The 16,851-nt window shown below is 40.7% G+C and overlaps 1 protein-coding gene across 1 annotated transcript in view; it reads left to right on the top strand.

The window, feature by feature from the left end:
• Positions 1-837: 837 nt before the first annotated feature.
• Positions 838-16,851, top strand: part of MEI4 (meiotic double-stranded break formation protein 4) — a 117,406-nt gene continuing 101,392 nt past the window's right edge. The window contains exon 1 of the mRNA XM_036318411.1: positions 838-1,144. Coding sequence (XP_036174304.1) covers positions 838-1,144 — 307 coding nt within the window. The remainder of the gene's footprint in view (positions 1,145-16,851) is intronic.

Genomic DNA, 16,851 nt, shown 5'->3' with positions numbered 1-16,851 from the left:
GCCAGGCTGATGGCTGCCAGTACAGTGGTGGTGGTGGGGGCCTCTCCTGCCTCCTCAGCAGCGCTAAGGATGTCCAATTTCAGCTTAGGCCTGCTCCCCGCTGGCAAGTGGACTTCTCCCGAGGGCTGCCTGGCTGCCAGAGGGATGTCTGATTACCATCTTAGGCCCAATCCCCCGGGGAGCAGGCCTAAGCCAGCAGGTGGTCATCCCCCGAGGGGTCCCAGAATGCGAGAGGGCACAGGCCGGGCTAAGGGACCCCCCCACTCCCGAGTGCACAAATTTTTGTGCACTGGGCCTCTAGTCAATATTATAATAGCTATGCATGGTGTCAGACAAGTACTAGACTCACTGGGGTGATCATTTTGTAAGTTATATAAATGTCTAATTGCTATGTTGTACACCTGAAACTACTATAATATTGTATGTCAACTGTAATTGAAAAATAAAAAAGTTATAAAAAAGTATCAGTTCTACCCCTGACTTACTGAATTAGAATATTTTGGGGGATGGGACCATGTGTGTGTACCTGTGTGTGTGTGTGTGTGTGTGTGTGTAAGAGAGAGAGAGAGAGAGAGAGAGAGAGAGAGACTCTGATGTATGCCATTTGTTAGATATCACTAAGTGAATTAATGTATGTGTTTTCCATCCCAAGAATTTGTCAAATTGTCTGAGCCTATTGTTTTTAATATTAATAAACTTAATATGCATGTGCATAGATTTTTCTTCTGCATATTTTTTATAATGCTTTCAGTTCCTGGGAAATTTTTTTCTGTTACTTGGTGTCAGCTGGTATAAACTTATTAATTAGTGTTACTCCGTAAAATCAATTTTGAGCAAATGAAATGCAGTGCAGAAGTTAAAAGGCACTTCCGTAACTTTCTTTCTTATTGCCCCATAGGGACAGAAGCCAGGACGGATAATCAAGTATGGTACCTGAGAACTGCAAAGCTGGCTCTGGCCTTGGCGATTATCCGCTCAAAGCCAGCAGACAGAAGCAGCAGGGAGCACACGGAGCACCTTGCGAGGGTCGTGTCGGGGCAGGAGTCTGAGTGGAGATCTAGAGTTGAAACCCTGGAAGCTGAAGTTTTGCAGTTGCGTCAAAAACTTCTTCTGAGCAGGATGCGTTCCGGATCGTTTCAGAGTGGTGAGTGTGAAATTACCTTTTGTTAATACCTCCATCTGTTTTATTTCAGTTTCACAATTATTTAGAAATTGTTTAGGTTCCTAAAACTAGACTTCTTCTAGGCCTATAAAGATTTTTTACTTCTAGCCATTTATTAAAACTTTATTGTTACTTCCTAATGAATGGGCTACATTAAGCAGTGGGATGAATTTAGAGAATGAAAATAGATGTGAAGACAACAATGTTTTAAGGCTTACAGATAAATTAATTTTAAAATCACATTGTTCAACCTTATTGGTATATGTATTTTATGTTGCTTTGGTATTAAATGTTATTTGTGTATTTTATGTCGCTTTTATGTCAGATAATTCATCTAGCAATCATATATCAAGTACCAGCTGTGGACCAGGCATTTAGTGGGTGATGAGGACCCAAAACCTACAAGAGGAGGTGCTGTCCTTGCCACTAGGTTCCTATTGTTCCAGCAGGGAAAATAGTTGTGATAAATGGGATAATAGAGGTGCTAACCAGGTGCAGAGGGGAAGCTATTCATTCTTCCTGGTTTCTAGAAGGTCTCCCAGCTCTGGCTACTAGTCATGAGATGGCCCTGAGGCAGTCGCAGGAACAAAGGCAGAGCAGTGGAAGACCCGTGTCCCATTCAGGATACTGCCAGCCACACTTCACAGTGACCAGAACACCGTAAGGTAGTGATGTGACGGGGGAGAAGTGAGCTTGTAGGATAAAAGGTTGTGTTCAGATTTGTCTGAGTATAATCTGACCCTGAATATACAGGGATTACCTCAAAGGAAGGTGAAATTATGTTTCTAAAATTCAAAGGGGATGAGAGGGAAGAGAGGTGAGTTGGGACCAGGATCAGGAGAGCCTTGAATATCAGCCTAGAGACTATTTTACTATATATCCTATCAGTAAGTTTACCATACAATTTATGGTCTGGGTAGGACGCTTATGAGAGAGAAAGGAAGGGACTATTGATAATTATACTAGGGCAACAGGAAAAAACCAGGACTCACTTTAACAAACTAGAACATGTGGTCACCCCCTTCATTAGGAGCCATGGGACTCCTTTGATGCAGGGGATTGACCCTAATATTGGGGTTGGGAAACATAATTCTGGTGATTTAAAAACAAAACAGAAAAAATAAATTAGATCATGTTACTCCTTTGTGGAAAACCCTTCTCTGTATCCAGTCCACTTTACGTTATATACAGACTTGTGGTCGGTGCTGGGGATGCTGTGGGTGACTTCACCTCTATTCACCTCTCCCACCTTCTCTCATACACACCCCCTTGTCAACTCTGTCACAGCCACCATGGGCGTCCTTCCAGCCCTCGAGGCTCTTCTTGCCTTGGTCTTTGTTATGCTCTTTTCTTGGACTCTCTTTGTGGCTGGCCTCTTCCCTTCCTAGAGGTCTGATTCTAAATGACACCTCCTAAGTGTGTACTCTATATACACAGTAACCCCTCACAATTATTCTTTAAGCAAACACCCCCTATGGGCTATTTATTTGTTTAATTAGTTGCTGCCATAGTCTGTTTATTTATTTAGGCTCTCCAGATCGAGAGCCTAAATTCACTGGGAAAAGGACCCATGGAAAGAATGTGACTGTCACATTAGGAGTACGCAAGTGTAGTGCACACATGATTGCTACGGGTGATAGGTACTCACTAACTTCCGTTTGGGGGATGGTCAGGAAAGCTCACTATCCTAATATCCAGATGTTACTAAAGAGTGTTATATGATTGATAGCCACATTTTAGTCTCTCTAGAGCAGTGGTTCTCAACCTTCTGGCCCTTTAAATATAGTTCCTCATGTTGTGACCCCAACCATAAAATTATTTTCGTTGCTACTTCATAACTGTAATGTTGCTACTGTTATGAATCGTAATGTAAATATCTGATATGCAGGATGGTCTTAGGCGACCCCTGTGAAAGGGTCGTTTGACCGCCAAAGGGGTCACGACCCACAGGTTGAGAACCGCTGCTCTAGAGTCTTTCTAGGTAATGGTACCCAGTGAATGGCAAACATAATCACTTTTAATTTTCTCTGTAAAGTTATGATTGACACAATGCATACATATAAAAATTTCCAGTAATCTTAAAGTGTGACTATCATAAACATCCATATCAAAACTGCTGTTTACTGTGGTCTATTTATAACCCTGATATAGTGACATGATGTATTTTTTGTTTGGAATAAGAGTGTCCCTAACAGTGAGAGCCTTGGAGATAACTTGTTCTTACACTGAAAACTTTCATAGCGCCTGTGAGAGAAATTTTCAAATACCGTATAATTAAAATCAGTTTTACTCACAGCAGGAGTTGCAGGTAAAGCGTTTCATCGCAGATGTTTGGACATAATCTATCTCTCAATCTGTTAGCTTAAACTTGAAAAATAAGGAATAAATGGATTGATTCAGATAAATAGAGTCACTCTTAAAGGAAAGAAAAAAACCTTAAGGGGGTAAAGTAGATTGATAGGAAAATAAAGGAGGAACACAGATGTTATTTCAAGATGTATAATTTGAAAGGCTGACATACCTTGCTAAGAAAACTTCATACCTAAAAGTCAAAATGATGTTATAGATGTATTTATATTATTAAATATTTCTTTCTGGAACTTTCAGGGTTGCTTTACATATGCAACTCTTCTGGAGTGTTTAGACAGCAGGCCCTCGATAAATGTTGAATGAAATACTTCTTGACAGAAAGAGGGGCTGAGGAACTGAGTTTACAATATCAACTACCCATTGAAGCAACTGAGATACCCAGATTGAAATAAAGCAGAGCTGAAATGTCAAAGTAAACAAATAAGGAAGTATGATATACTTTTTAAAGCATTTTAGGAACTCAGCTATTTAATTTCTTTTTCTACAGCTTCTTAAAGAGAAATATATTTTTAAATATTATTTATTAAGGGACTAAACTATACATAGAAGGGATAAATAGAACTTTCTGAGAATTATGCCACATTTTTATTTTACTTAAATGCTCCTTAGCAGTGGGAAGAAAGAAGGAAAGAAAGAAGGAGAAAGGGAGGGAGAGAGAAAGAGAGGAAGGATCAAAGAAGCCCAGATATCCAGTGACATTCCTCAGAACCCTTGTGGTGGTGCATGGCAAACATAGTAAGCTGTCTACTTTATATCTAGCTTTTTTCTTCCTTACTAAAGAACTACTAATTTTCTTTTGGCAGAAGTGTGCTCATGTCCAGTGAGTTAACCCATGAACACCTTTGACTTGTTTTTGCCAATATTGTTCTAAGGTTGGGCAGCAACCATTGAAAGATAAAAAGCAGTCTTATGAGCTTTTTTTCTTAATTTTAATTTATTAATTTTAGAGAGAGGAAGGGAGAGGGAGAAAGAGAGGCAGAGAGACAGAAACATTGATCAACTGCTTCGTGCACGCCCCCTATCTAGGATCAAGCTCACAACTGGGAATCGAACCAGCAACCTTGTGGGTGCATGGGATAACACCAAACTAACTGAGCCCAAAACAGCCAGGGTAGTCTTTTGAGTTTTTGATAAATATTTGTTTCTTTGGTTAAAAGACTGAGGTTCCTGAAAGAGAGTGATTAATATATTTTTTTTAACCTCAATCATCCTTTTTCCTGTATGAGTCACTGCCACATGAAGACATGATGCCTGGGACTGTGGTAGCCATTTTGTAACTGGAGGCAATATTGAAAACTAGAGGCCCAGTGCACGAAATTGTGCACGGGGGGGGGGGTGTCCCTCAGCCAAGCCTGCACCCTCTCATAATCCAGAACCGCTGTCTCCTAACCGCTAGCCTGCCTGCCTGCCTGATCGCCCCTAACTGCTCACCTGCCTGCCTGATCACCCCTAACTGCTCACCTGCCTGCCTGATCGCCGCTAACTGCTCACCTGCCTGCCTGATTGCCCCTAACCACTCTTCCTGCCTGCCTGATCACCCCTAACTGCCTCTGCCTCAGCCCCTGCCGCTGCGGCTTCGTCTAGAAGGACGACAGCAATGACATCAGGAGGTTGTTCAGATGTCTGGTCTAATTAGCATATTGCTCTTTTATTATTATAGATTAATGCCAACATGCTAAGAATGGTGAAGTAGTAGGATAAGAAGAACCTGCGTCCTTCTCGACATTGCTGAGAGGTCAAAGCAACTCTAGGCTTACTTTATAAGGAATTTTTAGAAAGGTCAACAATGGTTTAGGTCATTGTTATCCATGTATTCTCTTCCTTGTATCTGAGCACATCCTAATTTATGGGGTGGTGGGGGAGAGGGGTCATGAATAAATTAGAGCAACACTAAATTTTTCTCCCAAGAATCTTCTTGATCTACAGTGGAGAAAATTAAAGAGAAAAACTGTGTTATTTAATCTAGAACAGTTTCTTAAAGATGGCTTCATGATATTGGCAAGGATTTCATCTAGGACTGAGTAGGTGGGTGTGCGAGACCCAGAGCATAGAGATAGGCCAGGCAGGTGTTAGTGACTATTAGTGACTATTCTTCAGTGTTGACTAGGGATTGAAAGTGCATGGTGTCAGGAGCAGTGCCTTGTTGAGTGTGTGTGTGTGTGTGTGTGTGTGTGTGTGTGTGTGTGTGTGTGAGAGAGAGAGAGAGAGAGAGAGAGAGAGAGAGAGAGAGAGAGATTGAGAGATTGATTGAGAGATTGAGGGGAGACAGGCAAGGGGAATCTGGAGTTTGCTATGATACTTGTATAGTAATTTGGCATTCACAGGAGGGAAGCAGATGGATGAAGTGTCAGGTATGTGCTTTTCCCCTTACAATGTTATGTACTCAGTGTGTCTTTGGAAATGATAGATAGGCTACTGGAGGAGTAACTGGCTAGAGTAAAGAGAAAGTATGAGAAATTCAAATTAAATGAATTCATTGCTTTATTTGTGAAGCTCATTGAATACAGAGTAAGTGTGGAGGTTGTGTGCAGAGCAGTACAATTAGTTTAGGATGAATTTAGCTCATCTGCTAGTAAGATTGGGTCCTGTGAAACAACCCATCCAACCAGATGGCTTTGGGAGCATCCCTACCCTTCTAGCTGACAACGCTTAGGGTTGTTCACCTCCTCCTTGCTGTGCCCTTTGAGTGCTTTATATCCTGAAGACTGAGTCCTCAGTGTCCCATTGCCTTCCCTAGACCCAGCCTCTTGGCTTATGTGAGTTTGGATTTAGGAAAAGGTTTTTAGCTGCACTGGTGTTGACCAAGGGTCAGAACAATGACTGGATTTAACAGCTGCCCATGTGCACCTCCTCAGACCCAGCATGGACCTTGTCTTTCTCTCCTGATGCTTACTTTTCTGGTCCAGGCCACTCAGCCTCTGCCCCATCTCTTTGTTCTCGCCTTGTCCCAGACCATGTACTGAGGAGACAAGGCAAACAATTGCCTTAACAGCTCAGCACTTATATGTTGGAGCACTCACAGTTTTACAGATGCTGAAAGAGCATGAAAAATGAATGCATAAGCATTTCCTTCTTAGTTTTCACATAGGTCTTCTGATATAAATTGTCAAATATAATGATAGACGTTTACTTAAAATTGCAGTTGATTTAAAACACATATGCATAATGTACATAAACATTCGAGAATGTGCCCTTAATTTAATATTGGTTCGAATGAAAGGCTCCCAAACAAAATAGAAACAGGCTCATAGATGTGGAGAACAGACTGATGGTTGCCATAGGGGAGAGGCAGTGGGTGAAAAAAGGTGAAATGAAAAAAATAAAGAAAAGAAAAAGGTGGAGTGATTAAAAAGTACAAATTGGCAGTAACCAAATAGTCCTGGGGTTGTAAAGTACAGAATAGGGAGTATAGCCAGTAACACTGTAATGACTATGTATGGTGCCAGGTATGCTTGAAATATTGGGAGATCATTTTGTAAAGTATATGATTGTCTAACCACTGTGCTGTCCACCTGAAACTAATACAGAATAATATTGAATGTCAACTGTAATTGAAATTAAAAAAAGGAAAGGCTCCAAAATAAATTATATAGGTAATTATACATTAGATATGTTTTCTTCATTATATAAAAAGTGAGTTGTTCTTTTGAAATTAGAGATCACCAACATACAAAGAAATTAAAGTTAAAAAAACTCAGAACATTTTGTAAAGGCTTTAACAGTGACAAGGCAATAATTTAGAAATGTAAACATCGTGGTTTTATAACAGGAGCTGACTCTGGTAAGGAGGGGTGTGTGGAGATAGAGCGTAAGAAGGGCCAGACAAGCACTGGAGCAGGTGCTGGGCCCGAAGGAATCCAGGACCTTCAGAGGCTGGGCCTAGGTGAGGGCAGGCGCGCTTCCCGCGTTATGTAGTGTTCCGGTTGGAATCATCAGTCCTCCCAATCTCTTCCCTGCACCAGGCTCTGAATCTCACTGCATGGTACAGCCGTCTTCCTTGCCTCGCTGGGTTCTAGGAAAGTATGTATCTTGAATGCCAGGGTAACCCCCTTGATGGGTTTGACTTTACTTTCTGTGTATCTCTGGATTCTCTCTCCTCCCCTCCATCCTTCCTTTCCTCTTCCCTTCCTAATAAGCACCCATGTGTCCCATGATAGAGGATTCCGAATATGTCTGTGCAGTTGTATGAGACAGCCCCCCCCCCCCGCTTTTTGTTTTGTTTTGCAGGAAAAACATCCTTTTTTTAATATTGATCTCAAGTAATTTAAAAGACATCTTGTAAGGCAATTTTTGGATAGGAAATGCAGTATGCAGTATACGAGAACAGTAGAAAACCTTACATTCTGATTAAACTATGCTATTATACCAATCCTGAAGGAGTAACATAACTAAAAAATAAATATACTGCTATGAATTAATGCTAGCGTGTTATAGACAATAAGACAAAACACGTTTACGCATAAAGTTTTTTATCATGCACTTGGAACTGTGAACACACATACTTGCATTATATTCTGGATTGTACTGAGAGCTAAACTCTCTAACCTGATGTGAAATGAATTTGAATGAATTCCTAAATGGAACCTGGAGACGAGGCACATTTATCAGTAACAGTGGTACAAAACCAGCAGTTCTGGGGAGTGAACCTCTGTGGAGGGAGGTCCAATGTGTGGGACCATATGGGTTCTTCTATGGCTGTGAGAGAGCACTCATTTAAGGACGGGCATTATGCATTTCTTACACCGCAGGTAAATGGTGGTCTTGTCAGTGGAATCTCCTGTTTTGGAAACGTGGGTTTTAAAATTGAAATTGCTCATAAGCATTTCTTAGGGTTAGTGAGGCAATGAAACACATCAGAGAGTGCCTCCGCTGTGGGACATGCGTGCTGTGCAGGAGACACAGGTGGTGAGCTGCTCTCAGCCACTGAGCAAACCCGTTGTTTCCACAGCATCAATTACTGGATGGTAAGCATATGATAATTTTTCTTGTTTTTGGTCTCTCACATTTCTCTTAGAGTCAGAAAGAAACATTGCCTGTGTGTCTCTAATACATTTAGACTATGTCTGCCATGTTTTGTGCTTTGAAATAAACAAGAAAAAGATTGTTTCCAGAGAAAACTGGTTCTTATGCTTTCAAAATCCTAGCTCTAAAAATTCCTCATTACTCTTTTAATTAATAAGTCACATGAAGAACAGACAGGGTTGCTTTTGTGCCCTCCCTCAGTGCTTGATTCAGTGTGATCTTACACAGGGTAGTTCTTCAAAGATGTTTCTCAGTTTGATATTCAAATTACCATCTCCAATTAGGCTTGTAAATATTTGTAGTGTAAATAACTCTCACGAGCTCAAGTGGGATTGTCTATCTGAAATGTAATGTAATACATACATTTTACATCAGTTTGATGTAGCCACTTGCTGAAAAAGTAACTGGTAATTTAAAAAATGCTTCCTATCCTATGTACTATTGCGGAATTTTGGCATCTTTCTCTCCTTCCATTGTTATTCTAATAACAGATACCTTTCCCCCTGGTATTTAGTATAATTTGTTCATTCTTTCTGGTATAATAATATTTTTGATAGAATGACCTTATTCTTTGACCCTTTCATAACAAATTAGATGGCACTTTGCATATTTTAATACCTAATTTTGCTGTTGTGCCTTTAATAACTGAAGTTATTTCTACCTGTGTATTTTGTAAAGTATTTATCCTCATCTGATTTTTTATCCTGTGAACCGCGAGGCGTCTCATCATGTCTGTAATTTCCAGGCAGGAGTCAATCCAAAGTAGGACAAGTCCATGCTGGTGGGCTGCTTTGTGTGGCTGTGCAGCTCTCTGATGTCTGAGGAGCTGGGCCCAGAGAAGCACGGGCCTCGGTGATCTGTTCTTTTCCGGTCCCTCTGAAACTTCTCGTAAACAAGTGCCTTGTCCTTGCATAGACGTCTGCGGAGGTGAACACAGTGATGACAAACTTAGCTGCTCACTTGCTTTTTAACAGAAAATGTGGTTATATGTGAATTGTTTGTACCTGTGTGAAAAAGAGAAGTGCCATTAATCAAATTTGCAACTTAAAATTAAGTGTATTTTTACGTTTAAGCCACTTTCTAAAAGGCTTTGCCTCTGCAGTGTTGGTAAACACCGGCTAAGCTCCATGCAGTGGCCTTGATGCTGTCTGTGCATCAGGATCACTGGGAAGCTGTTAAAAATCCTGACACCTAAATTGCACCCCAGACCAATTGTGTCAAAATCTTAGGAGGTTGGGCAGAGGCATTGGTATTTTTTCATAATCCCGAGGTTATTCTGAAATACAGCTAGGATTGAGGAACATTGGTTAGAGGTAGACTTTTATTTTCTACTAGAGGCCCAGTGCATGAAAATCATGTACTCGGGGGGAGGGAGCGTTTCTCAGCTCAGCCTGCGTCCTCTCACAAGTCCCGGAGCCCTTGGGGGATGTCCGACTGAAGGCTTAGGTCCACCTCTCTCCCCCACCCTCCAGGGAACGGGCCTAAGCTGTCAGTCGGACATCCTTAACACTGCTGTGGAGGTGGGAGAGGCTCCTACCACCACTGCTGCACTTGCCAGCCATGAGCCCAGCTCAGGGCTTCTGGCTGAGCAGCGCTCTCCCTGTGGAAGCGCACTGACTACCAGGGGGAAGCTCCTGCATTGAGTGTCTGCCCCCTGGTGGTCAGTGAGCATCATAGCAACTGGTCGTTTTGACATTTGGTTGATTTGCACATTAGCCTTTTATTATATAGGATGTTCAACTCAAACACCTTTATTAACAGCTTTTATTACTAATCCCACTTAGTTTTAATCCCCTATTTTATTGGATTAATCTATCAGAGTATTTAGTACACTGTAGTTATTTATTGGAAAGTAGAAAACAATAATTGGCCCTTTTGTGGGGGTACATTTGACTGTAGACTTAGTCTACACTAATTTACTTCAGTCTGAAATTTGGGATCATGGATGACATTGTGGGAAGGGAGGATTGGTGTGTGGGCAGCTGTGGGGAGGGCAGTTCAGTTGTTTATATGCATGTTTGGATGTGCTGGCGGCACAGCTGGTTTGGAGTTTGGTCTTTGGTGGATCTCAAGCTTCTTTGTGTGAATAGTTAACTATAAAATGAAAACTGGCACTTTTTCCAATCTCCTTTTTCATTCTGTAAGGATAAATAATAGTAGTAGACAGCTACTTCCAGCCTCCAAAGCAATATCTGAAGGCATTATCATTTTAAAAATTAGGGAATACTTGCATTTCTTCTCTTCTTTCAATTATTTTTAGTAATATTTTTATTGACTTTAGAGAGGAGAGAGAGAGAGAGAGAGAGAGAGAGAGAGAGAGAGAGAAACATCGATTGGTTGCCTCCCACGAGAGAGAGAGAGAGAGAGAGAGAGAGAGAGAGAGAGAGAGAGAGGAGAAAGAGAGAAACATCGATTGGTTGCCTCCCACATGTGCCCTCACTGGGGACTGAACCCGCAATCTGGGTATATGCCCAGACCGGGAATCAATTCTGACACCTCTTAATGTATGGGACAATGCTCCAACCAAATGAGTCACATGGGCCGGGCTCTTGTGTCAGTTTTATTTGTTTGTTATAGTATATAGCTTAGTGAATAATTTGTGGCATGCTTTTCAAATGCACCTTTTTATGTTATTGCTCTGTTTACTACACTGTTCAGGGTCCTTGAGTTATTCAGCAGCCCATGGTAAGTGAAAATGCCTCTTCAGAAAGCAGCCAGTATCTTTCCTCCCTTTCATTTACACGTTGCAGGTGGTTTCCCATATTAGATGGCTATGAAATCTTTTTTTTTTTTAAATATATTTTATTGATTTTTTTTTTATAGAGAGGAAGGGAGAGAGATAGAGAGTTAGAAACATCGATGAGAGAGAAACATCGATCAGCTGCCTCCTGCACATCCCCCACTGGGGATATGCCCGCAACCCAGGTACATGCCCTTGACCGGAATCGAACCCGGGACCCTTCAGTCCGCAGGCCGACGCTCTATCCACTGAGCCAAACCGGTTTCGGCGGCTATGAAATCTTATTGGCAATACTTTGGTATATTTTTGAGAAATCCTATATCAACTGATGCAGAGACATTCTCTTTTGCATGGTTTATAAGTAAGTCTTTAATTGAGAGGGTACTTAACATATATACACACACAACTAATAGTGCTTTAGTTAAAATTTCATTAAAACCATTGTGGCAGCATGATCTTAATTCATGGATTCTGATTTTAATTCTGTTGACTTTATCAAGAATTCTCAGCTACTAAAATTACTTAGTATATTAGCTTTCAGGTAGTTCCATAGTAAATTCTTTTCCCTCCAAAAACTAAAATTTCCTATATTTCCTGGAGATGAGTAGACACTCCGGTTTTATGGCATGAATATTATGAGCCTGTATGTTTACCGTAAGACATCTTGGAAATTGTAAATAGACGTGATGTGATTGTAACATCCATTATGACAGCATGTTTGAATGAGGAACAGGATAATGCCTAGAGCACCATGCTCAATATAAAACATTTTTCTACACTGATGAGTGGTCATCATCAAGGTCTAGCACCCAGTAGTTACTCAGTGATTAATTTAAGAATGAACATGCATAAATGAATGAAGAAAGAACCTCCAAAGGGAGGGGAGGTATTATTGAAGGGGGAACGGGTTGCTGAGGACATATTTTGGACATAGAGTTTTTTTATTGGAAAGAGCATGGATTTAGAGTTAAATGAATCTGGGCTGAATCTCAGATCTACCCATATTTGCTAAGCTTCTTTCTTTACATCCCAGGAGAATCACTTTCCCCCTCTGTAAAATAAGGATAAAGTGGAGGAGGAGGAGGATAATAACAGGCAATGGTGAGGTTTGATGGGAAATACTTGGCACCGAGCTTCCTGACACACAGATAAAAATAAATAAATAAAGACTAGTTGCCTTCCTCCTCGGCCTTGATGCTCTGATGGAAATTGTCATTGAGTCTTGGGTTTTCGTTTTGTTTTTGTTTAGTTCTATCTCGCAAAGTCCTGGTTCTAGCTGTTTTAGCAGCTTATACAGATGGGAAAGGGAAGAACGAGGGTTTAAGGGTATGTGTATTTGGCTTTCCAGTAGTAAAACTGAATGATTGGCATCACGGCCACATTCTCAGTTTTAATCCAGTAACAAAAGGAGAAGGTCCTCAGTGTGTTGCAGGCCTGGCCATCTGAGTAGGAATTTAGCTGTCATCCTGTTTAATTACTTTGGGAGTTACATTAATGGAACTTGATTTCCATTCTCTACTCTGTTTCATAAAAAGTTCTAATCTGAGTTCTAGCCTTTGCCCTGATTTCCCAATTATATAACTTTCAGTGTTCTTATTCTTCCTCAGAAAGCCCTATGAGTTCTCTCTCTTCTATAAAATATCATTCTCTTATTTCAGGAGTTCCCTGTAGCTTAATGCCACCCTTTTGCTTCTACAATTTTCCTTACAATTAAGAGTGTGTTTTAAACAGTGGATAGCTTTCTGTTGTCTAGGGACAGATTACATTCACAGCCCTTCCCATTGTGAACCCAGACTTATTTCCCCGACCTGCATCCTACTCTACACACCTCTGCATTCCCTGTGTTCCAGCTACCCCTTCTACGAGCCATTGCCCATGGCTCTTGCCTCTTGGTCATGCTCTTTCCTGACAGGAAAGACCTCCCTAATAAAAGCTTTGTGAGCCCTTGACACTCATATTACATGAAATCTTTCTTGATTTTTCCGAGTTTGAACTAATTTCTTTGTATTCTTAGAGCATATCATCTGCACCTGTGCTTGAACTAATGCCTCTTGACCTATTGTAGAGCTAGTTATTGGCCTTTTATTCTTAGTCCTTTGATGATAGGAGGCCATACCTCATTTACCATTTGAGTCCATTTAGCCCCTTTTCCAATGCCTTTATATTGTATCATTGCATACATATAAGCTCTGTGAAACTGTCTATTCTGGCAAGGCAGAATTTATTCTGTTGGCTTATTTTCTCTGAAAAATGTGTGCTCATTTTATTTTTTAATGGTAAGAGATTGTGCTCCTCTTTTGGTCAAGTTTATTTAATTTCCTCAACCACTTATTTTTACAATGGCTGATGGATGAATCAACTGTAATATTGAAGCTATGCTGTACTGCTTTATACTCAGCCTTGCGAGTTAGGAAAACCAGAACCCCTGAGAAAGCACTTTATCTTCAGGAATGTAACAATAGTAAAATCAGTAGTAATGAGTTCTACTTGGTTAGAAATAAGGTGATTGCTTGCAGAAAATTGATTTTGAGTTCTCCCTCACAAGAATATATTTTAATCATAATCCACATGTAATGACTGACTACTGAGCTCTCTCTGGCTACACCTCTTTTTCAGAATTAAGAATATTTTTGCATGATGTCCTTATGCTAGAGAACAGACTCTACAGAATTAAGTATATGACTTTTGGCCATAGCCATGCTTTCTTACAGAGTTATCATTCAGGCTTTATTGTCAGATAGACTATACTTAAAAGGGAAAAAAAGAATGTTAGCTATGGAAATGCATACGTCCCTAGACTGTGAATGATTCTTGATCTTCAAAACAAGCCTGTGATTAGTTCATATACTTAGGGCATCTGATGAACTGTTATGTCATTCTTCAAATATTTTATTCCAGAGTGAAATGAAAGACATTTAATTCTGAGATTGAAAATTGTCCAATTATAGTATTTTTCTATTTTTGAATTGTCACTCAGTTTAGGAGTATTGCCAATATTTTAAAATAGTCTTATGAGCTTTTAAAGAGAAGAGTCACTTATGTTATCCCATAGTGAAATAATCTTTTCACCTCTGAGATTGCATAACACTTTTCTTGTAATGCTGTTATAACATTTAGCGAAATTGCTGCACACCCACCTCCTGCCTGGCTCCATGCTAAGTGCTTAGGATACAGTGGTAAGACAGATGTGGTGCCTTGTCTTTGGAGTTTAAGTCTCAGGCAGAAGACAGCTAACAAACATAATAACCAGTTTTATGGGAGTCCTTTTCAGAGGAATTTGATCTCATCTAGAAAGTCAGAAAAGGCCTTCCTGAGGGGGAACATTTAAATTCAAATCTGAAGATTGAATAGTACTGAGGATAGGTAGGTTTGAAAGGGGTAGGAGAATGTTCTAGATTTTAAAATTAGCACAGAAGTGTTGAGCTGTATATGTCTAAAAAAGTGATTTCCAACCTTGGTTGCATATTAAAATCACCTGAGGAGTTTGAAAAAATTCAGTGTTTAGACCAGTGGTTCTCAACCTTGGCTGCACCTTAGAATCACCTGGGAATCTTTTTAAAATCCTGATTTCTGGGCCTCATCCTCCGGAAATTCTGTTTCTTTGTTATGGGGTGGGGCCACAACATTGGTAACAAAGAAACAGAATTTCCAGAGGATGAGGCCCGGAAATCAGGATTTTAAAAAGATTCCCAGGTGATTCTAATGTGCAGCCAAGGTTGAGAACCACTGGCGTAGACCTTACTCTGAGAGAGACTATGGATACTTGGAAAACCATTATTGAGGTATTTTTAGCAGGTGGGTAACATAAGATTTGTGATTGAGAAGATCACTGGGCTCCAGCATGAGACAGATTGGAGAGGGAGGAGGCGGAATGTGCAGAGACCAGTTACGAGGCATTGCAGTGAATTGTGCAAGAGAGAGGCATAGCTTCGATGAGGCTGGCATTCGTTGGGATGGTGAACAATGGTAAGAGTAAAAGTTGGTGTCTTAGTCTGTAAGGGCTGTTATACCATAGACTGGGCAGCTTATAAACAACAGAATTGATTTCTCTTAGTTCTGGAGGCTGGGAAGTATAGGTCAAGGTGTCAGCAGATTCAGAGTCTGGTGAGGACCCCCTTCCTGGCCTACATATAGCACCTTCCCCTGTGTCCTCACCTGGTGGGAGGGGGGAGGGAACTGTCTGGGGCCTCTTTTGTGATGCACTGACTCCATTCCTAAAGATTCCATCCTTATCACCTAATCATCTCCCAAAGATGTTACCTCTTAATGTCATTACCTTGGGGGTGAGAATATCAACATATAAATTATGGGGAACACAAACACCCAGACTATAGCAGCAGCAAAAGGAAATAAAAAAATGATCATTAGGTAGAATGAAAATTCTAAGATAGCATTACATAAACCAAGTGAAGAGAATATTTTGAGAAGGAGGAACTGCATGAGATGAAAGGTCCAGCAAGGTAGAAATTGTTCACTGTCTATTAAATCAAGTGACCAGGAGTTCATTCATTCATTGTCAACATTGCTGAGAGAAGAATATATATGGAAAACCCACACACATGCAAAAGGCAGCAAGTTTTATGACTGTCAATGGAAAGGTAACTGTGGGTGTGGTTAGGAAACTTTAAGGGAAGAGAGAGCCTGTGAATGAGGCACTGAACTTCAGCAAGCCAGAGTGTATTCCCCACAAAGGGAAGCATATCCTGAGGCTGAGTGTGGTGTGTTGTCCCAGAAGACAGGATTTTTTTAAGGAAGTTTGGACTTTATTTTCCAGTAATAAGGAGGCATTAAAAGGGTATGGATTAAGACTGAGTGTTAATCCAGCAATAGGGTGCTGCATGTAAGAGAGGGGAAGACACTGAAGGCAGGAAAGCCTGGTAGGCGGTGGTAGATAGTCCACGCAAGAAACGAAAAGGGCATGGACTGGGATCCTGGCAAAAGGAATGAAAAAGTTCCAAAGGTACATTTTGAAACAAACAAAAAATATGCAGCTTATTGAATAACTGAGAAGAAAAAGAGAGTGCTCAAAAAGAATTAAAAATATTGAAAATTGGCCCTTTGAAGAAAGAACTTTTTATTTAGCAGTGATAACAGTGATGCATGTATATGTTATGTGTTGGTTTTGTTGACTCTGAGGTCAAACACATTTTGTATTTTGAGAGGGAAAGGGCAAACACATTTAAGGAACCAATGCCTTACAATTTTGTTTGGTGCCTGCAAAATCCATATTCTGACCGCTCTTGGAGTGACATCTCCATATGAAAAGGAGTGGTGATTTCTGAGCCCAGCAGGGTCTTAGAGGATCCTGGGGCAGAGTGCCTTCACCAGAGTCAACAGAATTTATGAGGACTCCTGCACCATGGGGAGATAATAGGTGAATACATCAAGGCTCTGCAAGGCACAAGGAACATGACTGGCGTGTCTGATGGGGGACACATTCTTTTTAGTCACCAGAACTGAAGATTAAAGGGGATTTATGAATGTTTTGTGTATCCCAGGACAACGTGGTTATTTCCTTGAAGAAGCCTAAGTTATTTGAAGATATATGTTTAGCAGT

This window comes from Myotis myotis, unplaced genomic scaffold, assembly GCF_014108235.1.
Source record: "Myotis myotis isolate mMyoMyo1 unplaced genomic scaffold, mMyoMyo1.p scaffold_m19_p_7, whole genome shotgun sequence".
NCBI classification, from domain to species: domain Eukaryota; kingdom Metazoa; phylum Chordata; class Mammalia; order Chiroptera; family Vespertilionidae; genus Myotis; species Myotis myotis.
The sequence above is the reverse complement of the archived record's forward strand: the minus strand, read 5'-3'. Positions and strand labels throughout refer to the sequence as shown.